The sequence below is a fragment of the Apodemus sylvaticus genome, chromosome 11 (genome assembly GCF_947179515.1).
Source record: "Apodemus sylvaticus chromosome 11, mApoSyl1.1, whole genome shotgun sequence".
Lineage (NCBI taxonomy): Eukaryota > Metazoa > Chordata > Mammalia > Rodentia > Muridae > Apodemus > Apodemus sylvaticus.
Window position 1 is genome coordinate 83,463,370 of NC_067482.1, and position 24,434 is coordinate 83,487,803.

Genomic DNA, 24,434 nt, shown 5'->3' on the forward strand with positions numbered 1-24,434 from the left:
CCGAGGCTCCAGCAGAAAAGACTTCAGTAACGAGCTGGAAAGAAGCCAACCCTCTGGGTGAGGTGAAGCCACCAGCTGGGCACAGAAACAGCTTTCAGCAACAAGCAGTCTGCTATGTAGGGACAGCATTCTACCAAACTGCTAGTAAACAGGACACTTGTGTTCAAGCCAGCTGCTGAACCCAAAGAGAGGAGGCCTGAGGAGAAGCCACTGAATGGAAAAGTACAAACTGAACCAGGAGAAAAAGAAGTTACTGCCCCAAGCTACTAAAGTCAGTAGACACTGTGTTGTACCTCTCCCCTTAACTGCTTAACTGCGCTAAGGCCCTGAGACCTAGCCTCTCAATTCTGCCGACACTGGAATTCCAGGTAGCAAGACCTGCTGAATTTGTGATCGGGAAGAGATTGCCAGACTCTAGTCTGTGTAAGCTGAACAGCCCTAATCCCAAATCAAAACCTGGCAAGTTTTGAGCACCAGTATGAGGCCATAAATGGAAGACTCCATACCACGAAACTCTGTTTCATGAACAAAGTAATGGAAAATATCGTATAACATTACCTTCAAAATGTAGGAATGTGTATGAATTCTACACAAGAAGTAAACGCATTTAATCTTAAGACGTAGGTCTCCCAGATTCTATTCTCAGCAGTTACATGACAGCTCACAACCGTCTGTAACTCCATTTTCAGGGTATCTGACACCTTCTTCCGGCCTCCATGGACACGAGACATGTATATATTATACAGTCAAATATACAGGGAAATATCATGCAAATAAAATAATAAGATTTCTGCTGGGGCAGACTCCTAGCTGCTCTGCTCCTGTGACCCCCGAATTCTCTCAGACACTGGACCACCAACCAGGCAGCATACACCAGCTGATATGAGGTCCCCAACACACATACAGCAGAGGACTGCCAGGTCTGTGTTCAGTCAGAGATGATGCACCTAACCCTCAAGAGACTGGAGGCCCCAGGGAGGCTAGAGGTCAGGTGGGGTAGGGGTGGGGACATCCGCGTGGAGACAAGGGGGTGGGGAGGAGGTATGGGATGTGGAACAGTCGGAAGGTGGACGGAGAGTGGAATAAAATATGGTATATAAATAAATAACTAATTTAAAAAAATAAAATAATAAAGTAATATTTTTTTAAAAGACTTAAGCCTCATTCCCAAGATATCTCATTATGAAGGTACACAAATACTTTGAAATCTGAATATAATGATAAACCTTGGACATATCTGTTTGGGGCTCTTTATGATGTGGGATACTCCAAAGATGCTTATCAACAATGCACATTAGCGGCAGTCCACGTCAGCATTTGCTAGGGGCAGTCAAGCTTACAGGGAAGGGGATGACATGATTCCATGAAAGTCTGTCACATAAAACAGAGGGAATAAACATATGACCCTCCCTCTGTGGCAGGAGAAGGGGCGGAGCTTCCAGCTTGATGAGAAAACCCACCAAAGGGCTGGACTCTACTTGTGGAAAATGGCCCCATGAAGATCCTGCTGCCAAGGGCATTTTGGAATGCAGAGTCTGAAATGAGCACAGCCGTTTCATCTCAGGATGACGGGAGGTGGCCCAGTAACTAACTGGCTCTTCACTCGTTTGGTAAACTCGTTTCTCCAATCTATCGTCGGACTGGGAAACACAAATGCCAAATCCAGGCCTGGGTGCACACGCAGAGGCGAGACTGTATTTCACTCACTGGAGACCACCATGCTGGGTTTCCTGACATCTGCTATTTGCATAGCCTCTACTTTGTTCCTTTATTCTCAGACTTAGTATAAAGTCTGCCCAAGACAGGATACATTCGCAGACACTGTAAGTCTTGTCCTGATCTGTCACTAACCCATGCTCCCAAGTAAGGCCTGGCAGGGTCTTACTCAGCCAGGTCTGAATGAGTGCTTAGTGATAAAGGCCATACATCTCTGGCAGTAGTGTTCTGTTGCCAAAGGAATCACAAGTGATTCTATGTGACATCACTTACCCTCCTTCCCATGACCTTCCTGCTACCTCACAGGAGCCCTGTCAGCACCTCAGGTTTGGGAGCTGTGCTCTCTGCCTGAGTCCCAGGTGCCTCCCAATCACACTTCCTAGCCTTGCAAGGCAAGCACAATCCTAGGGGCAGGCCAGCTGCCTGTGTCTGAGGCTGGCCCACTTGCAAGCACATCTTACAGTCTCTGTGCCGCTTTGCACGGTGTTTGCTCCAGGAAGCTTTCAGCACACATTTCACACAAACATTTGGACAGACTGTCTCAGATCCAGGCATGGGACGGGGCAGACAGGCACTACATCCATGCTGATTACGATTCCTCTCTCAAGCTAAGGCAACATCTCCCATGGACCCATGCGGCAAAGGCTCAGCTCCCAGAGAAGTGTTCTGGTGGTCAGTGAAGAAGTAAGGAGGGCTGGGGTCTTAGGGTCACTTGGAGCACGCCCTTGGGAGGGTGGTGGAACCTAGCTTCCTCCCGGCCTCTCCTCTTTACGTTGCAGGCAGAGGGAGAACCCATACTCTCTCACACACAAGCATGCTACAATGATTTATCTATCACAGACCAGTACCAGAGCCAACCAAATGAACTGAACGTCTTAAAACTGAGCCACAGTGAATCTTCGATGATAAGATAATTACCCAGAGCACCCTGCCACAGGGTGACTGCTGCATACTCCTCATAACCTGAGGCGTTCAATGAGTCTTAAAATTTTGACTCGTAAGATAGTACATAGAATCTGTACTATCTTAGTGTTCACATTGCAAGTTCAAAAAAATAGACGAAATGATGATATTAGAGCTGACTGCCTGTCAGTGACAAACTAAGCACTGAGCGATGCCTGGCATAGGGACACCCAAAGGAGGAAGGGCTGACACAAAACAGGGTGCTTACTGGGTCCTTAGCTCTACTGCGGCCGTTCTCTACTGTGTGGGTCGTGACCCCTTAGGAGGCCACAAGACCCTTTCACAGGGGTGACCGAAGACCATCGCAAAACACATATATTTTGATTATGATTCAAAACAGTACCAAACCTACAGTTATGAAGTAGCATCAAAAAATAACTTTGTGGTTGGGAATCACCACAGCACGAGGAACTTCATTAAGGGGTCACAGCTTTAGGAAGGATGAGAAGCACTGTCTACTGTATTATGGAAAAGATTGCTTAAACAAACAAAGATAGAATGTATAAATGGATGTATGCTTTTAAACAGGAGAACGACTTAAGGAAGTAACCTTATAAAGCAAACACTGAAGCGAACAGCGGGAGCCGCTACCATTGTCAGTCACTGTGAGGAACAGACAACCCCCATCTACCCACCATTACCTTTCTTGTTCAGGTGCAAGACCGACGGAGGAGGTGTGGCCACCTTCATGGCCAGGCCGTAGGCCCCTCGGAAGGAGTGACTGTCCCTCACGATGAATGACCCAGGAGCTTTGTCCTTCAACATGGCAATGGCTAGAGGAAGGAAAGGCATGGATGACTACAGGGAACAGAGGTCACTGTGCACACAGAGCCTGTGACAGCTCCACCCCTGAAAATCACACTGAAGTCTGAGCTGATGCTCAATATGACGACAAAGAGTAACGTTCTCTTGATTGGCGATGGTCCCGGGATGGCTCGGCCACCTGGAAGTGGACTGTTACACAGCCCTGACGTCCCCTCTCTTTTGCATACGTGCACTTCCCCTCTCTCTCTTCGGCAGTGTGAAACCAGTGCTGATAGGCTTGGGCAGTGCCCCACCCCCAGGACTCCTGGTCTCTATACGCCATCTAAATCTCAGGTGCTCTGTGACAGCCTCAGAAGACGGACTAAGACAGCACCTGCTCCAGCTGCTTCTACAACGGAGGCCGGTGGGGACCCTGCTTGGCAGGTGAATGTGGAGTAAGGAAAATGCTATCTTTTCATCTGTGCTGCTAAGCAGGGAGACCAGAGATGGAAGAACTCGGGCACACTGGCTGTATAAGGCTGCTCTGTGTGTTTGGGGGGATTGGGCAGGGAGGGGGGGGTAGGAGGGGGGGAGGGGAAAGACTTGCTGAGCAGCTTTTACAAAGGCCGCCTGAGGGAAATGAAAGGCTTTCCAGGCCTTGGTTGTGTTTCTCCCCCACCCCACCCCACCCCAGCCCACCCCACCCCACCCATGCTTCTCTTCCATTTAAAATGACAAGAGCCTTCTTGAGCTCCTGGGAAGAACTAGAGTCTCACAGTTTCTATTAGCTCTAAAATCTAACGGCAGAAACTCAGGGAGAAAACAATCTCTCTGAGAAATGATCCTACAAACAAACGGCCCATGAGTTCCTTGGGGACTTCAGCAACCAGGTGGCCAATGTGGGGCAGGTTCATGCAGGCTACAGGAAGCTCCTTAGAGGAACAGCTCCAGATATTCCATTCCCTATCATGGCTGCAGCCACCAAGCCTGAGATTCCCCCCCCACCCCGGGAATTTGCTCTCCTCCATGGCCTCTTTCTGTAGTACTCTAGAGCCTAGGACCTCGAGGAGTCCTCAGTAGAGACCTGAGCAGTGTCTTGTGCGGTGGTGGGCTTCCAGGCTGGTGAAACAGCCGGTGTTCACAGGCCACACACTGGGACACATGTGGCTTGAAGCCACTGCTCACCCAACCCTGCACGGAGACTGAGATTTCCTTGTAAAACTGTGAAGGTTGTGGAAGGTTCTCTGGAGGCCTATGATAAAGGTGTATTTATCTGCACCACAGCTAACAGAAGGACCCAGAGACCAAATATGACTAACACTGTACGAGGTCCCTTGCCCCCCTACCTTGCTCTCTTGAGATGTCTGCCTTGTACCAGAACTTCGAGGTGTCTTGAACAAACTTCACGATCACGAGTTTATCACTTGGGCTATCTGTGAAGCAGAATTTCAATACAGAATATTTGTCTTGCTGCCTTGTTTCTGAGGGTGATGCAGGTCCGAATCTATGCCAGGTCTGAAGGATGCACAGGAAGGACTTAAGTGGGCAAGAGACGCGGCTCAAAGGACCGAATGGAAGGAGAGCCAGTGCCTCTGGGTACAGTGAAAGACACAAGTGTTTTCAATCCCAGAGAGGAGGACAGGGCATCAGGGCGGGTGTCAAACACTTGATACAGCTTATAACTCAATTCTGGATTAATTATTTAATTGGGAAGAAAGAAAGTAACTTTGAAACATCTCTATTTTTTCAAGTCCAAGTGAATACAGAACTGTTGCAGCATGTGCCCTTTCTAACGCTGGCCTGAGTCTACAGTGGATTAAGGAGGAAGCTGAGCGGGTTTACAGGGAAAACTGGGTCTGTCTGGCTTCAGGCAAGCAGGATGGACAAGAGCCACCAGGGGGTCTGAACATTTCCTGCAGGACATCTGACTTGGCACTGGAGACTGGTTCAAATGGGACGCCCAGAACCCTCCTCTTCCAAGGGAGTGGCAGGTGCGGAGACATACCTGGCAAAGGTGAGGCCACTTCCGAAGGCTTGCAGAAGTCTGGCAGGACATTCGGGAAGGGGATGCTCATGGTGCTACCACTGTGGGGGCTGGAGAAGCCACTGGATGAAGGGGAGACTGAGCCCAAAGAGCGATCGCCCTCTGAAGCTCGCTTCTTCTCCGGGAGGGGTGGCTGCCCAGGCAGGCTGACGCCCTGGTTCTGCAGGCCTGGACTGTGGTGGCTGCTGGCACCAGGTGACACCGTGAGAAAGTTGTGGGACAGGAAGCCATTGCCAGCAGCCCCTGCCGTAGTCATCAGAGGGGTTCCAGGAGCTGGTGATGTACCGTGGGAATTGACCAGCAAGGTGCCAGCATCCTCGCCAGGTGGAAGGCCACTTGTTACTGTGGTTACTGCGTTGAAACCTAAGAAGGCTTGGCTGCCTGCGGGAGGCAGAGCATCCTGAGGCTCCGACATGGACAGCTCGTGGCCGTGGAAAGAGGCCTGGAGCTCTGAGGACTGGAAGCAGGGCAGCCCTGGTGAGTCCTTACCAGAGCTACAGAACTCATGGGTGCCAAGGGGACTCTCGGAAGGGTGGCTGTTCCCCAGTAGGGTGAGGGTGGACTTTGGGCTGCTCTCTACCCACTGGCGTTCTGCAGAAGGCGGGCTGTTCGAAAGACAAAAAACAGCCACAGGGAAATGTAAGGGGCTTGCAGGGGTCTCCAAACCAGTAACTGTTAGAAGACACAGGTGAGACAGGACTGGGAAAGTGGGTACTGAGGCTTGCTGCAGGGCAATATAAGGATGTGGTAGCCCTCATCCCTTACGTGTGTTTCAGTGACCCAGGCTGACCTCGGTCTAAAAATATTCAATAGAACACTGTAGACATAAACAACTGCTGAGTCGTAAATGTTACTCTGAGCGGGATGATGAACTGCGTGCTAGCCTAATTAGTCATGGCCAGGATATGCAACATCCCTTATTCAGCGTATCCATGTGGTATATGCTGTCTGCCTTTAGCTGGATGACCGGCTGACATGGTAGGTAACTCTCAGGTTTCTTAGAAATGGTCCCAGAGGGGCTTAGTGGCTAAGCACTGGATGCTTTGCAGAGCAGCAGGGTTCGAGTCCCAGTATCCACAGTGACTTACAACCACCTTCTAGAAGATCTGCTGTCCTCTCCTGGCCTCCAAAAGACCAGGCATACATGTGGCAAACAGACTACAGGCAGGCAAAACATTCATACAATAAAAATAAATAGAATAAATAAAGATATAAATCTAACAACAACAAAGTTCCCCAAAGAGCAAGAGTGGGGCCGGGGCCACTGGCTGACTGGCTATGGAATCTCTAATGTATTTCCTTTGAGAATGATCAGAGTTACCATAGTTACCTACATTATATGTAGGGTTTGTTCCTGTCTGGGATCTTAGGCATCAACTAATGACTGTCTCCTGCAGACCAGGGGACAACTTGACTGGGAATTACCACATTCAGGAACCTAGAAAACCCATTAAAAATACAGTTCTTGCAACATACATGTATTTAAATTGACACACACTAGGTATAGATTCTACATGTGACGTCAAGTCAAGTCCTTAGGGAACCCCATTTATTATTTTTTTTAACTTATAATTCTTCAATAATTTTGCTTCATTTATGTTTATTTGATCATCGGCTGATTGATTCGTTGGCTGGCTGGTTTTTCAAGACAGGGTCCCTCTGTGTAACAGCCCTGGCTGTCTCAGAACTCACTTTGTAGAACAGGCTGGCTTTGAACTCAGGGAGACGACCTGCCTCTGCCTCCCTCTGGAGTGCTGGGATTAAAGGCATGCACCACCTTACCCGCTGGCCCCCTTTATTTTAATGGGAGGGGAAACCAGGAATCTGTCCAAGAAACATGGGGGGGGGGGGGGTTCAGTTCTACTCTGGGTCAGCGTGGCAGCTGCCCTTCCTGAGTTTCAAAAGTCCCGCATGTTCATAAAACAGAGAGACAGTTTGGTCTGCCTGGTCTTCTTTTCCTTTTTTTTTTTTTTTTTTTTTTTTTGCAGCACCATTAGCACACTATGTGCTCCTATACTTTCCTCATGCCAGGGCACAGGGCATGCTCCCTGGGCAACAGCGTCCAGCACACAGTCCTGGGCCTGGGCTTTTCTCCACTATGTCTGAGTGAGGTCACACTGTCTGCCCAGTCCCCTCTACCCTCAGAGCTCAGTGCTCTGGCCTTTGACAAGTCTAAAGCCCCTCCCCCTACCTCTCTCTCCTCTGGCCGGGGCCATTGCTGGAAACCGTGCAGGATGATGCGAACACCTGCTGAAAGTTGGGTGTTGCAGGCATATCAGCCCGAAGCATGGTGGATTTGGGTCCGATGGGGCTCTCTGACATCCCCACAGTGTGGCTGATAATCTCTGGGCAGCCTCGTGGTTCTGAAGCAAGAGAAACAAAAGCAGAAAGACCCTGATTATGTGATCCACAAAGCCACAATCTTCTCACCCCTTTCGCATGTTCATAATGAATCACACAGATTTCTGAAGCTTCTGTCGCTCATGGCCACAGTGAACCATGACAGTAATGACATAGAAGGCTAGTGGGGGTGGCTTTGTTCTATTATGTGCTGACTGCCACCCATTACGGCTTCCGAAAGAGAAGCTGCTAAATCCCTGTGTGCTTTGTGCATCCTGAGCTGGGTACTCCCGTATGAGGAACGGACGTATGGAACGTATGGATGGCACACCCTGTGAACCAGCAGGAACCTCTCCAGAGACACCTTCTTCTGAGTGCAGGCACTGCAGAGCTATTATCTGGAACTTTTACCTTTCCTTTCATTCCCCACCCTCCCATATTAGTGACTCAGAGGCAGCATGTCCAGGGACCATGGGGCACATATCTAATGATCTTCCATATACTATTTTGGGAAATAAAGATGCAGATTCAGAGTTGCCAAGGCATCAGGGACCAAGAAGGTGAAGATCACAGAAAAAAACAAGACTTAGAACTAGTCAGGTATTCTTAGTCCTACACCTAAGGGGTTAGCACCAAGTGTCCAATAATTGTCACAAGTGCCTCCAGGGAGCTAAAAACAAAGCAAAACAAAAACAAACAAACAAACAAAAAAAACAAAAAAACAGAAAACAACAACAACAAAAAACTTGGGTAGTTTCTAAAAAAATCTATCTGTGGGAAATGGACCCAGGAAGCATGATCCTGTTCAATAATAAAAGCTTTCATTGACTTACACGTCAGAGATAAAATCAATTTCATCCAATCCCATCTTAAAGCCATATCATCTCTGAAGAATAAATATCCCACCCTCCCCAACCTGCCTCCCACCCGTCTCACTTAAACACAGTCTTAAACTTCTAATCAAAATATTGCCAGGAAACATAAGTGAAAAAAAAAATTACCACCTTTCAAACAAAATAAAATCCAGTCAACAAATAAAAGACACAGCGGGTTCAAAAATTAGAGTTGAAGCATACAGATTATAAAGAAAGAGAAAAGAGAGAGAGAGATTCACATTTCAAAGAACCTGAGTCCCGGAGAATGATCAAATGGAAACTCTAGAATAAAAGCTGAATCAAACAAGCTTGGGGTTAAGGACTCAGAAGTGGAGTGGACTCAGCAGAGGAGAGAGCAAACACAGAGTGCAGAGGAAACACACAAAGACGACCCTGGAGTGAGCACAGAAAATGCAACCAGCACCAGGATGAAAACGTCTACCACCGTGTGGGCACTGCGTGCCAGGCTGGAAAAGACATTTACTAAGAACTTACCAAAGTACCAAAGAAGTCAAACCTCAAAGTTAAAAGAGAATTGCCAGCGATACAGAAATAGAACAAATTAAAAGGATATACTCTTACTTAATATGGAAAAAAAAAGTGCGAAAACCTTATCCAGCATCTTGTCCACTCCGGAACCGTGATGGGCCAGGAATTTTTGTACTAATTTTTCAGCTCTTACTAAAAGTCTCCGTATAGGAAAACCCAATGCTATTTGCATACAGAGGGCAGAGAAGGACAGTGGGCTTCAGGTGATTTATCTGTAAATCCTTGGGACAGGTATAGTCTCCTTAACCCTGCCCCCAGTACGATCTACAATAAATATTCAAAAATAAATGCTTGGTGTACTAACTGACCGACTGTATGGCTGTCTAAGACCATCCTCACACTTTCTGTAGCAGCTCTGGCAGGGAAATAAATACACGTGCTGTTTAAACCATCGCTCCCTTCACAGTCTTCCGGGTGAAGACGTCTCTCCATCCACATCCATCTGCATGCATCTTCCATCTAAGATGAACCAAAGAAGGACACCAGAGCAGGGGAGTGGCACCAGCATGGTCCTGGAGGCAAGCATCTGTCAGACTGAGGCCTGGAGGGAGGTGGGCTTGGGGCTTCCAGGAGGACCCTAGGATGACTACCTTCTGTCTAGAGGGAGCCTAGATGCCTTCCTTCTAGAGTTTACCAGCTACTCTACCTTTTGCTCTTAAGGGAGGAGCCATTATTTTTGCTGACAGTTGGAGCGTGCATGGAAACAGGGGAATGGGACAGCTGGAGCTTAGGAAGCAAACAGTGACCAGGAAACACGGCTGAGCTATAAAACCTCACGGCCCACCCCAGGGGGCCACTTCCTCCAGGGAGACACCACCCCCTAGAGCTTCCATAACCTTCTAAAACAGGGAAACCATCTGGGGGGTCAACTATACATACACCAGGAGCCGGGGGTGGGGGAGGCAGGGTGAGTAGAATTCACGTGTAAACTACAGCATGGTGGAGGTGGCACTTGATTAAGACCAGGAAGGACAGTGGGCTTCAGGTGAGTACAACAGGCTTGAAGAACGCCAACCACTGACCTACTACTGCGCATGCAGAGGAGCTGTCCCTACCCTTCCCTGGTGGTACACAGAGGAGGTTCTGGTCATGCACATTATGAGTGCATGGATGGATGGACAGAAGGATGAAGAGATGGATGGATGGATGGGTGATGGATGGATGGATGCGTGATGGATGGATGGATGGATGGATGGATGGGTGATGGATGGATGGATGCATGGGTGGGTGGATAGATGGATGAAGGAAGGATGGATGGATGAATGAATGAATGAATGAATGAATGAATGAATAGAGGGATGCACAGACAGATAGATGGGTGGGTGCATGGGTTGGTGGACAGTTCGGCAAACCGACTAATAGATGAATGGGTGGTGGATGGATGGGTAGGTAGGTACATGGATGGATGGATGAATAGATAAATGGATAAGGAGAAATGACTGGCTTAGAACTTTAGAGCTCGGAAGTTCTGCCAGAGTCTAACTGGAGGGTTGAAGGAGGTGTGAATCACCCCTAGGATCTAGTCCCAAGGAGCAGCACAGATCTTTGAAGTCTTAAGAGCTACTCATCAGTAAAGTCTAACACTTCTGCCTGAGAATTATGTACAAGCCAGCAGAGGATGGCGGAGTGAGGTGCTCGGCACCTGAACCGGTGTCTGTTGCTGCTCCAGCAGCCCCACACAGCATAGGGCAACCCTTACTCCTCCTGGTCTCTGCTTGCCGAGTTCCTGAGCCTTGAGAATCTGGGAAACCCATGTCAGAGTTCAGAAGCACTGCGTACGCTTACATGGCGCCAAAGACTCCCTTCTAATGAGCACAGGAGGAGGAAAATCAAATCCTGCTCTGTTGCTGTTATCACTGTGTTTTCCCAGAAAACAGCAAGCCCAGCACTTCCCATGAAAGTGGCTTTGTTCATCATTCATTAGCAAGACTCTGGGGGCACTGTGGCTGCGTGGTTCCCTCTTGTCCCTGGCCTGCGGCAGGACTTAACCCTTCCTTTACCCACTGGGTTGCTTGCTCGTGCTAAGTGCTTGATGCAGTGACCCTACCACCACAGATCCCCTTCCCCTGCCTGCACTCAGAAATGTAGGACAGCAAATGGCAACCCCCATACAGCTTAGTGCCACAGCAGATAATATAATTCCTATCTGGACCTTTGCATTCACAGAAACATGGGTGCTAACTGCCTTTTTAAGACATCAGAACAATGATCCAGTCTGATGACCAGATGGCAAAACTAAAAGACACAGGTGGGGGTACCAGTAGCCATGGCACCTACCCAGTGAAGGAACAGAGCTGCCATCTTAAAAGGTTTCCTTTTGGGGCAAAGGACCCCACAGGGGCTTCTCTACTTTGCATGAGTTAAAAGTGAAGCCGGGAGTTTGGGTCACTTTCCTGATTTCTCCTATGTATAAATTATGCAGGGCAGTGCATTAAAATAGAAACCCCAGAGAACTGGGAGGTGGAGGGAGTATGCTGAAATCTTACTCAAGGAACTGATATGGGCTCCAATCAAGCCAAAGTCTGAAGATCCTGTGCACAGGTTTCTAGATATTCACTCATGCGGAGAGCAGATAAAGGAATGAGCGCTGTTCTTTAATCTCACCATGAGGGTCACAGTGATACTGCTAGAGAAATATCACCAGCCAGGATGGTTGACAGACCGTGCCAGGGCCTCCTTCTGGTCAACTTCCTCACCTCTACACCTAAAACCAACCTAGAAATGACCCACATGGTGACAGAAATCATAAGGGAAAGAGGAAAGTGACCCTTGCAGTTTGTGGAATCTCCATCTCTAATGTTCCTATCAAAGTGGCAAGGACAATGAGGGCTCTCCTTCATCCTGAACAATGTTCTTCAGTGAAAGGGACATACAGGCACCGCAGAAGGGGCAGCAAGATTTTAACACAACTACTGAGAGGGTCTACAGGGCAGACCCAGACCTTCCAAACTGCCTTCCTGAGTCATGCAGTCCTCCCTTGTTAAAGTGAGTTTCCATAGCAGGCAGAAGCCAGATGGGGCCCTGCCCAGACCCCGTTTAGTTGCTGGGAATCTTCTCAATGTGTCCTTTTTTTTCTTTTATCCATAGGATACACTCACATTTTTCCTCTGCAGAGAAAGGGGTGGAGGGGATAAAACTGTTTGGAATTCCAAGCTTATCCCATTTTCTGGGTATTGCTTCAAGCCTGTGTGTATCCTTAGTACCCTGTGGTTTTGGGACACAGAGTTTTAGTTCAGGCGAGGCCGGAACTGGGGGGCATATGTTGGGCCTCTCGGGATCTCAGGAATGCCTGGACTCTCCTCGCTATTCCCACTTCCTCCACTTCCGTCGCCAGAACAGGGTGAGAGGGGGTCTCTGGCATTCTTCCACATGGTCTATTTTTATGCTGTCTTTCAAAAGCTGCTGCAGGAGAGTTCTGTGGGAAGCTGGACAACAGCCACTTTGCACTGCTACTGTTGACTTGTAAGTTAACAAGTGCTGGCCTGGGAGCCTGGGCAGTAAGAATATTATCTTCAAGTCCTCCCACCTACCCACCCAAACTTGTATCTATCTACCCACCACTCATGGACCCATCTGTCTGTCCGTCCGTCCGTCCATCCATTCATTCATCTACCTATCCATCCATTTCTGTCTTCTTACCTCCTTACTAGTCAGACCCTAGTTAAATGAGCAATCCCCTTTGCCATCACTGAAGAGAAAAAAATGGGCAAGCCGTCATATATCATGAGAGTTAATTAGTAGAAACCTCAGACACTGGAAGAGCAGTGCATGTTTCTTGATGAGAGTCTTAAGTACTGAATCTCAAACTCTGTAGGTAGTACACAAACATATACAAACATACATAAAACATATACAAACATATACAAAACATATGAGCAGAAAGGCACATGCTTTCTTCTTACCAAGTTGCTTTTTGGTAACTTCTGAGATCAATGTTCATAGTAAATCAATTCTGTGCTCTGGAGGCCAAAGGTATCCTAGTTATTGCTAGAGTTTTTAGTAGTAGTAGTAGTGGTAGTGGTAGTAGTAGTAGTTGTTGTTGCAGCAGCAGCAGCGGCACAATTTTAGACAGGGTCTTGGGTAACCCAGGATGGCCTCAGACTTAGATATAGTCAAGGCTGGCCCTGACCTCGGGATCCCTTGGCTTCCACTTCCCAAATTCTGAGATTATAGGCATGTGATATAACACTTAGCTTTGGGGTTGTAATCCACATCTGCCAACAGCTGGATCACTCTTCTATGATGTTTTCATCCCAATAGAAATAAGTCCTTAAAAAGAATCATGCCAACCTTCCTTTTCACCAGTAACAGGAAAGGAAGCAGGAACGGTGACAAAGTGGCTCCCTACATGCAGGGCCCTGTGTTTTCCTGCTCTTTGGAGATAATCCCTTTAGTCAGCGATTTCAACAGAAACTTGGAAGCAAACACCCTGCCCTGCTCACTCAGTGCTGTGTACAGAATCCCAATGTCTTCACAGAGTACCACGACGCAGCCTGTACCCTGGGATACAGTATACACCGACAGCAGCAGCTCTGGAGGTCTCCAGCAACTCACAAGGGATGAGCACCCTGGAAACCAGCTGTGGTCTGAGTTCTCAAGAAAATAAACACTTCCTTCTTGCTAGACTTTCAGGAAAAATAGATGGAGGGACGCCTTGCCGTGGGAAGACTGAGCTACCTGGAGACCATGCGCTGCTGTGAGACAAGTCAGTACAGAACTCAGAGAGTGAGAGTGTGGGTGGGGGACAAAGGACAGAGAGAAGCCACATTTGCTTGGTGACAAAATCCTTGCAGAGATCTGAGGCCAGGCCCCAGGATGCTCAGCCACACCCTACTGTTATTATTTAATTGTGGTAAAATAGACATGGGTCCATGTAACCACCCCCGACAATGCCAGTGGCCTTAAGTCCAGCCTCATTACTGCTGAACCATAATAACCATTTATCTCCAGAGCTTGATTTTATGAACGAAAGCCTGCCCTCTATTAGCTGACTCTCTTTGCTTCTCTGACTCAAGTTCCCAGTAACTCTGCTGTACCTTCTATCTTTATAAATTCTCCTCTTTCACAGACCATGTAAGCAATCATGTAGCATGTGTCCTTTAGTAACTGGTTATTTCACTTAGCTTATATAAAGCCCCTGTCTTTCATGAATGCAGGTGGTGGCAGAAGGGCTCCCCAGCTCAGACTGAACACCCACCCAGTCTGGGCAATCTCTCTTTCGCCTGTCCATCACTGCTGCAAGGGCATGTGTGTTAGAACTCCTTTCTTAATCCTTTAGCCAGCTTGGATGGGCACTGGTCACTGCAGGGACAGATGTGGGCTGTTTCCTGAGCTGTGGCCACCCAGTGGGAATGAAGGCAAATAAGTATAAATGAAAATAAGGTAGTTGGGCTTTACCTAGGGTAAATGGGAAAGCACCAGGGGAGTCACGAGCTCCCTCCATCCAGAGAAGCCCTCCGTATACAGAGTAAAATAACCTCCAAATGCAGGGGAGTGTTTTCACTGCACCTGAGAACCAGTCCCAGTTCCTTCAGGATCACTGGGCTGACTGAGCCTGAGATCGGGGCCACATCAAGAGTATCTCCAGGAAAACAAACAGGAGCAGGACCTACCAAAACTTACTGATACTAGCAAGCTCTGATTGTTCAAATCTCAATCTCCCGAAGAACTCCAGTCCCATAATTGGGTCTGCACATAAGCAGAAATCTTGGCACTTTGTGTATGTGGGCAGAATCCTCAGAGAATCCAACTTTCCTTTATAAATGGGGCACTTGGAGGATGCTGAACCTTGTTTCAATCCCACTCAGGCATGAACCAGTCAGTTCTAGAGGGCTTCGTGCACAAAGCACACGGAGTCAGGGCCAGTTCTTTCTTCTCTAATGAGTGATTCTGCATCACACTCAGACTCAAGGTACAGAAACACCAGGCCTGTTATTTATATCTGATGTCTCTGACTTGGACTTTGAAATCTTATTTGCCATGGAAGTTTACGACTCCCCCCTTCTCTCTCTCTCTCTCTCTCTCTCTCTCTCTCTCTCTCTCACTCACTCAATCACTCACACACACACACACACACACACACACACACACACACACACACACAGCACACAAAATACCCAGGACCACAGGCAGTTTACAGAAGGTTTCTCGCATCCTTCCTGAAACCGAACCGTCACTGCACAAATTCCCAAGCAAGCACCTAACTAGGCAAGGATACCACTGCCCAGAACTACTGACACTGTCGCTACAGAGCACACAATACCAAGAGGTCACGCTAGGACATCTACGCACAGGAATAAGATCTTGGGAAATGTCACTTTATTTGATGACAGCGGGATGGATGAGGGTCTCTATCAGAGTTCTTGGGAATCACATATAGGAAGGGCATGCAGTGTGCAGACAGTATGACAAGGCTGTAACCACCTTCTGCAGTGGCCCTCAACCTTCCTAATGTTACAACCCTTTAAATGCATAATCCTCATGCTGTGGCAACCTCCAGCCATAAAATTACTTTCATTGCTTCTTCATAACTGTAATTTTGTTAGTTTTGAATCCTAATATAAATATCTGTGTTTTCCAATGGTCTTATGTGACCCCTGTGAAAGAGTTGTTCAATCCCCTGCTCCCAAAAAGATCAAGACCCATGGGTTAAGAACTACTACTGTTCTAAGGGTTAGTCAGAAGGACAAGGCAGGAGGGGAGCATGGTGCTGTGTGCTGCACAGAGGCTGCTTCTGCACTGTCTCTTTCATAGCTTACAAGATGACCAGGCTGAGCCACAACTCCAGAGTGGTCAACCCTGCTCCAAACTCAAATGTCCCATGAGGCCCTGCGCCAGCCAAAGGGCCAAGGAAGACCCAGCTCGCATGTCTTCCTTCTCACCTGCTTCTCCTCCCTTTCTGGCCTTCAGCTTATGAGGCAAGCTGGGGAGGCCCTGTGTGGCATAGGGTCCTAAGTGGGCAGTGGTACCTCTGCCCAGAACTTCAGACACTGTGAGCTATAAGGACACACACAACAGGAGCCTTTCAGACCACAATGATTTGTGTGTTGCTCTCATAGGTTTTAATTTCACTTATTTCTAATTTCACTACCCATGCCAACTGACCCAACAGTGTCACCTCAACCCTGGGCTCTGGTACTGCCATTTTGTTTCTGGTTAGCTCTCCTTTCCTGGGAGCAGTGTCTAGCAAGCATCATATGCACAATGCCCCTGGCATCGGAACTGAGGGCACTGCCCAACCAGATCCTCAACCAAATCCAAACCTCAAAAATAGGCCTGGACACAAGCACTGCCCAGATGCTGACAGGCTGTGCGGGCACTTGGCTGGACTTCCGGTAATGGTTCAAACACATTGAAATTGCTCCCAAAGTAGCAACTTACAGATAGGTTGATTGACAGCAAGCTGCATTTCCTGTCATTGGGGACTCCTTTTCTGGAGGGGCATCCTCTGACAGAATCTTCCATGCCTGGGGCTCTCACCTGACTCTGTAGCAATGGCCTCGTGGTCGGGAGTTCAAGGTCCCAGATGCTGAGTACTGTGCTTTGAGGGGAGGTGACACCGCAGAAAGGCTGGACCTAAAAATGTCCTGCTTTTCTATACACTGTCGTCCTCTTCCAGGCCAGTCGGCTGAACGTCACAGTGGGCGGGAACATGTTTACTCATTGTCCAGTCAGCCCGTCAAGAAAGATGACTAGCTGGAGAAGACCCTGGGACATCCACTCATGTCTGGTGACAACATCCTTCGGGCATTTCCCGAGTTCTCAGCGCTCCTCTGTCATGACAGGGGCAGGAGGTCCCAGCATGAAGTATGGTACTAGAACACCTAACACTGGTCAAAAACGAGTGTCCAGGCCAGGCCCAGGCCAGGCCCAGGTCTGGGATAGTGGTATTTTACACAACCTTGAAACACAAAATGCAGCAGCTGGCAACAACAACACTGAATATAGTAGAGAAGCGTGTGAGTCCGGGAGAGAAGACGAGGCAAAAATATAGCTGTTAAATGGAAATTACATCCCCCGCCCAGGCGGAATACTATGAAGAAGGAGAGGGAAAGCAGAAATAGCTGCTAATTTACTTGTAACCAACACAGGACTGACTGAGCTGAGGAGAAATGTTCTAAATAAGTGGCTAGAATATCTACCATGCACTGTGTCCAAGCTAGGGCTGAAGAACCCAGGCAGTCAGGAATTCTGTCCCCAAGGAGGGATGTGCCCCACACCCTCCAGAGAGTCACACCCTCTAGAGCAACAGTGCTCTGTGTCCTCTGTCCCTGTCCAGTCTCCACCCCCAGCCCTCTGCCAAGGATGCTAAACCTCCCAGGTAGCCTAGCACACAGCTACAGCACACACTGTGACCTACCTCATCAGCAGGGCCAGGAAGTAGGGGTAACACCCCCGTAGTATAAGGGCTGCAGGCTCCACGCAGGCTGCCTACAGCACCCCATGCCTTTCCCTGGCCTCCTCTCTCCAACCCGAGCTGCCCAACCACCTCAGCACCACAGTCTGCAATCTGTGTGCTTGTTCACGGCCAGAACATCTGGGTTTTCTTGCCACGATTTATTCTCTTCTCACCCGGAAGTGAAGGTTTGCTCCCAGACCACAAGTCTTGGGTGTATTTTATAAGAGAGCTCAAACCAAGAATGCCAGGAAGAAAACTCTTCCAACCTGATCTGAAACTCTTCAGAAAAGAGAACCATCCAACGCTTGTTTTTGGAAGCAAGGGACCGAGAGAGAATCCTTGGTTCGCTCCAAGGGGCGAGGCATGGGCATCAAGAGACACAACAGGAAGTCGTGTACCTCAGGGGCAGTGCTAAGAAATGTCTAAGGAGAGATACACTCAACACGTTATCTGAAACCTAAGAACAAACACCTCACCCTGCAGCGTTTCAGAAGTTAGGTCAAGGTAAGACAAAAGAGACAAAGAGAATAAGGGGGTGGGGAGGCAGAAAACATGTGTGTTTGTATTTTCCACAACGGACTGAAGAAATAATTAAGAAAGCCCTTGGTTCCTCTGGAGTTGGTGTCTGTGTGTAGTACCAGGAACAGGGCTTTTTGTGTTCTGAATAGGAACCTTCCTAGAGTTATATATACAGAGTATCTTTATTCCCCACTGACTAGCACCAACCATCTCATCATGTGTGTGTGTGTGTGTGTGTTTGCTGTTTGCTAGAGTGTAGAAGTGAAGTGTCCTCCAAAGGTCCATGTACCCAAGTGTTAGAGGTTGGTACCCAGTGTGAAGCTATCGGAACATGGGGGACCCTTTAGGGATGGAACCTAGTGGAAATTCTGTAGGCCAACAGAGTGGACTTCAAGGGTTGAAGAAATGCATCCCTTCCCTGTCCTCTCCCTATTTCGTCTTCTGGACATGAAGGTTTTACTCTGTCACGTGACAAACTATTCCACCACAGGACCAAAAAGTAAAAGAGGCAACACTAACCATTAGACCAGAATCTTCCAACACTGTGAATCAAAATAAGCCAACATTGCCTGAGGTCTCTACCATCATGAAGGTCCTACCTCCTGACATTTAGACATTGGTAACTAAGGGTCTTTACTTTTTAAAGTTAGGATTATGAAGCTCCACCCACAGTGATGATGATGATGGTGGTAGTGGTCGTGGTGGTGGTGGTGGTGGTGACAGGAATTAAATGTATAGCTCAAAATCAGAAGACTCTTCGCCATTACAATATAACTATGCACACACATGACCCTTCTTTCCATTTATTTACAGATTTAAAATATTTCTTAATAAGCTTTAAAAATGTTCCCTTATATGAACAATGTCGTTTTCAGCAACTTCTGAGTAACTTATTACTCTGGTGTCGTCTATGACCACAGCTTAGGTGCAACATAGGCTACAAAGGTCACAGAGACCTTGATAATGCTGAAGAACCTACCAGATTATCAGAGTGGATTGGGGCCATTGGGGAAACGACATGCCCTCCTACAAAGACCTACTGTGCAGTAGGATGGGTGACTCTCTGGGCAACATGGGGGGTCTTTTTCTAGAAGATACACAGAAGAGACTGTATATGATTCTATGATTAGTTCTAACCTTTTATAGCCAGCCTGCCCTCCCACTACCCTCATTACTTTGAGGAACTGCCAGAGAACATTCTGGAAGCTTTTCCAGTCACATCCAGTCCCTCAAGGAAGCTGGCTATCCTACTGTTCACCATAATGTTTTAGACATACTTTAACCAAGTACTCACCTTTTCCTCAGGTTAGTAAAAAACAAATACCATACAGAGGCCACCACCCAAAGCTGTGTGTCACAGGACTGCAGGTGACGGGTTCCCTGACTCCACAGGTTAGAGTCTATAATGGGTCCTCCTGTACCCTGTGATTCTAAGCACCTTTGAGTCCTAAGTTAGTCCCAGAATGAAGAGCAGGGAAGCGTAGGGACAAGGCACTCTCTGCAGCCCCGGAGCCGTGTGACCAGCTTCCGTATGTCACTGGCACCTACCAGCCTGACCTGCTTCCCTTCAGTGGGCCCACTGTTCCTTCTGAATTAAAGACGAGAAGGGGTTTGGAGAGGTAGAGGAAGGAAGGAACCAAGAGGGCAACAATGGACAAACTTCCATCCTCCTCGGGCACCCACAGAGCTGGGAGTGACCAGCGATCCCCCCTCACCTCAATTCACTCTCTCAGTGCCTCAGGGCAGAGCTGAACAGGCTGTGAGCACAGATGTGTGCACTGACGGCCACCACCCATGCCCCAGCCCTCACCCCCACCCCCCACCCCCCACCACTCACTTTCAGGGCTGCTGAGAAATCCTGATGCCATTTCACACATGATTTCCACACACAATAAGAGGCAAGAGAAGCAGCCAACTCGGGTTAAGCCCTTTCTGTGATGTGCCAGGCACACTGCTCACACACATGCAGGTACGACCCCTCCCAGTCCTCCGACACGGTCCCATACACATGACTCTCTTAGGGACCAGGAGACAGATTCTTAACCGGCGAGGTCCCTAAGGAAGGCTGGTTCCCAGGAAGTCAACAGGAGCCCTGCCTTCCACCAGTCAGCAGGATCCGGGCCTGTGACTGCAGCCCTGCCTCCCACCAGTCAACAGCATCAGGGCCTGTGACTGCAGCCCACCGCTGGCGTTGCCTCCTCCACACGCGTGCATCCTAAGACTTGTCTTGGAAAGGACAAGGAACCTGCTGCACAGGTTTGCTCTGCGCAAAGGGAAACTGCGTGGTTCTCAGTGAGAATGTATAGCCCGGCTGTTGTGCTCAGAACATAGAAGGGAGTCCCCCCCCCCACCATAGGTTCCACCTAGGCTGATGGCAAACATGAGCTCTTTGTCAGTACAGATGGATGGAGATACTTTCCATCTCACCAATGACTAGGAAAACATTTCCATCCAAGGCGGCCAATTTGGAATATACTGACAGACATATGGGATTCATGGAAAATGATGGTTTTATATGGATTCCATTAAAAGAACAGGAAGCTTTTGAAACGGCATTTTCTTCCATTTCGACTTAAAACGTCTCTGGCTCTTAGAAGGGAGAACACATAAAACTTATAACCAGGAAGTTTTACAACACATAAAACTTAGAAGCACAGGGCAGACCCTAACCTGCCTGGGCTTGTCTTGGGGCTTGTGCAAGGAGGGCTTTCTCTCAAGAGTATGGGGCCTTCTCTTCTCTTCCTTGATCTGCCCTGCAATGTGAGCTAGAGCACACAGCCTTGTGTCTGTAACGTGCCCATGGTACAGGATCAGCAGTTACGACAAGAGACCACAGTATTCCTCCCTGACCACTTAGAGCCCTGAGATTCTCCCCCGCATGTGGGGGAGGCAACCCCAGCCCTATCCCAGGAGAGAAGGGTGGCTAAGGTGCTAGTCAGCCCACCCCTAGCTGCAGAAGCTCTGCTAGCAATCTGAGCAAATTAGTTCAGTAAATGCCTGTTCTGTTTCAATGCTCATGGATTTGTTTAGAAATGCTACCTTTGACGGCTCCAAGCACAGACGAGAGAGCCTCGGTTCAAACCCCAGCATCTGCTCTACGGGCTGCCTGCCTCTTCCGTGGAGACAGCTGCCCCCCTGGGGATGCAGCGCAGGGAGCGATCTCAGGAGGACTACGGGTTGGGCGGGCGGAGACAGAGAATGGGACAGGTCCACGGTCATCAGTTTGGGCAGAAGAATGCCCAGAAAGCTGCACATATGTAAACCAGGCTTTTGTTCACCCTGAAGATCAGCAGAGACAGAAAGCTTGTCTCCCAAGAGGGAGCAGCCCCGCTGGCTCAAGGCGGGTGGGTATCTTGTCCCTAAGTCTGGGGACTTGAGAAATGTCACTAAGTGATAAGCAACTCTGAGCAGAACACTGGCTCTCTTTCGGTCCCCAGCTCATCTAGGTGTCCTGGCCACTGGCACTGGGTCTGTCTCCTCCTCCCCGCTACTCCCATCACTACCCTCCCCCACAGCTCAGATCAGGTTTCAGCAGCTGGATGTGCCCAAAGGAACCAGAGCTCCGAGACACCAGGGACACAGAAATAGCTCCCAGAGAAGCCACAAGGCCAGCTGTGGGCTTACCTGGGCACCTGGGATCCGGTCAGTCCATGGAAGGGCCTAGAATCTGTGAGCCTTATGAAAGGCACTCTGCAGGGTCTGTCCCCAGCAGCCCCGGGTGGTGAGTCCGGCCCAACGGCGTCCCCCACCCACCCTGGGAGGGCTCAGTGTTCTGCCAGTCCCTGGGGGAGTCGGGGTTAGAGGCGGGGCCGCCACCTCCAAAGAGGCCCATTCAGAGGACAGCGGAGAGTAGGTCGCAGGAAAGAATCCCCGGATTGTTGGGCGGCCGCGGGCCGGGCCGCGGCGGGCCGTCTGCCCAGTCAGTGCCTCCAGACTTGGCCCCGCCTGCTCTCCGCGGCAGTTCGCTTCCTTTCCATTCTGCTTCCCTTCTTCCTCCTCCCCCCTTCAAGCTCTAAAAATCTCCCGGCCAAAACCCACCACAGCTTAATACCACGCTAAGACCAGGGACACCCAGCAGAGGCAAGGGGCAGGACAAACAGCCACGCCCCACACCTGCCCTTCTCAGCAACCCAAGGAGGGGAGGCCGGGGAAAGGCAGTGGCCCTGACACAAGGAACCACGGATTCATTCTCTGGTAGATGGGGATCACCTCACCCCATCAAAGCCTTCACCTCAGGCCTACACAAGGCAGCCAGGGGACTTCAGCTGTGAAGCCCACTCCTCAGAATCTGCTTGAACTGCAGATTTTCCTCCTGGCTGTAGTGGGAACCAACAGAGACTGATCTGGAACCAGCCTGTTTCGTTGGGCTGGTAAGCTTCTCCTCCTACTTTCTTCAAGTGCTTCCCCCTGTCTGAAAGAACCCCTGAACCATCTATTGAACTCCTAAACAACCCTCAAAACTGCTTACAAACAGCACCACCTTTTTTTTTTTTTTAAGTTTGGGACATTTTCTTGCACCAAACCCAGCAGTAACAGCAACTGCGAAGTGCAGCACTCCAGGTTTTAACACGAGCTGAAGGCCACAGAGTGGACTTTCATCTTATCTGATGGGTAAGGCAAGACTCATTCACTCTGAGCTTCTAGAAACTTCTAGAACATTCTCCCTGAACTTCTCGAAGAGAAAGAGATGTTTCCTCGCCAGCATGTGCCAGTGTTGATTTTACTTCATTATCACAGGCCTCTGCACAGATGTAAGGTTCCCACATGGCTTGCTGACCATCTTGCTGAATCTAAGCCTGCAGGTCCCAAGAACGACTGGATAAGGAGAGGCCCCCTCAGTCCAGGCCCATTCAGGCCACATGTCTAGGGCACAGCCAGGAAGACCCCTGGGAAGACACTTCCTCCCTGTTGTTTATGTGCCTGAAAACAGCTGCCCCTGCTATCGGAAATGCCTGGCCCCAACCCAACAGGATCAGCAGGGGCTCTGTGAGGTGAGTGTACCAGCCTTTCCAGGCCACGACTTCCATTGGAGGAAGGACACTCTCAGCGGCAGATCCAACTCTTCTGTGGGTCCCACCTACTCACAGGCCAGAGGACTGGGGTGAACCCACAGAGATGGGCAAGGAAGAAGGCTATAGTGTATCTGTGACAGTGCCAAAGCCATGACCCGAACAGCTCTGAGTGGGCCTCCTCACACTTTGAAGAGCCTCTAGGAGACCTACTCGTCACCACCTTTCTCCTTTGCCAGCAGGATGCGGCCCATGGCACCCTTTGACTCGGGTGCCCTGTGGAGCTGATGCATTGGTCCCTAGATGGGAAAGCCTTGCCTTTAACTCTATTCAATATTAAAAACCAAAACAAACAAATAATCAAAGTCATGTTTTTCCACTGCTGGAGATGAACCCATACCATAACCTTGGATACATCTTACCACTGACTTAAAGCCCCAGACTGATGTAGCACAGGCTGGCCTCCAACCCAAGATTCTTTTGCCTCTTGAGTGCTGAAAATACAGTACTCCTGGTGCAGCTAGAAGGCTCAGGCACTGGCTAGAACTGTGTGCACAGACACACCCCTTGAAAAAGAAACCAGGTGCTCTGTGTTTTAGTAGTGGGTTTCTTTGCAACCCACCTGACAGCCCTGGGAAACATAAGAGGCCAGAGTTGATGTAACCTGCAGGTCCTACCTGTAGCTAACGGCACTGCCCCCAAGACAAAGCCAGGTGGACCCCCAAACCACCAGAATAAACACTACCACAGCTGGCAACCCCAAGTCATTCCAATGCTCTTTTCCTGTTCACCAAGAAACAACCATCATCCACAAGTGTGCAGACCCAAAGAGAATGCTCCCTGACAATTCTGCAGATAAAGGCTTTAAAACAAAACACATAACCCCAAATCCATGTGCCTGCCACCTCATGGTCACCCAATGCCATACCCTTCCAAGAAAACTAAATTCCAACAGCTGGTGGCATGACTTTCCATTAGTTTGCCATGCTGAAACCCAAGGAACACCAAATTTACCCACAATGCTCTTTGGAACACTTTCCCCAACAAAGACCTCAGTAGCTTCTGTATTTTTCTGTAAATGTGCTCACTAGTTCCTCCTCACAGGTTCGGACATAGCAGTGAACAATTCCCATGTGGCACTAATTGGGTGACACACTCCTGAGTGCAAGTGTAACGGGGGAGAAGCTGCCGATCGGAGTGTCCCTGTGCTGTGTATTATGCATCTGTAATTGGTCTTCTTGAGATCCTCAAGATCTTCTTGAGTCTGTGTAAAGATG

The 24,434-nt window shown here is 49.0% G+C and overlaps 1 protein-coding gene across 7 annotated transcripts in view; it reads right to left on the reverse strand.

Moving 5' to 3' along the window:
• Positions 1–24,434, reverse strand: part of Tns3 (tensin 3) — a 240,450-nt gene that overhangs the window by 14,414 nt on the left and 201,602 nt on the right. For all 7 annotated transcript variants that reach the window (XM_052199263.1, XM_052199269.1, XM_052199266.1 and 4 more), the window contains 4 exons: positions 7,659–7,830; positions 5,429–6,072; positions 4,770–4,856; positions 3,321–3,452 (listed from right to left, as the gene is read on the reverse strand). In XM_052199263.1, the coding sequence (XP_052055223.1) occupies positions 3,321–3,452; positions 4,770–4,856; positions 5,429–6,072; positions 7,659–7,830 (1,035 nt within the window). The remainder of the gene's footprint in view (positions 1–3,320; positions 3,453–4,769; positions 4,857–5,428; positions 6,073–7,658; positions 7,831–24,434) is intronic.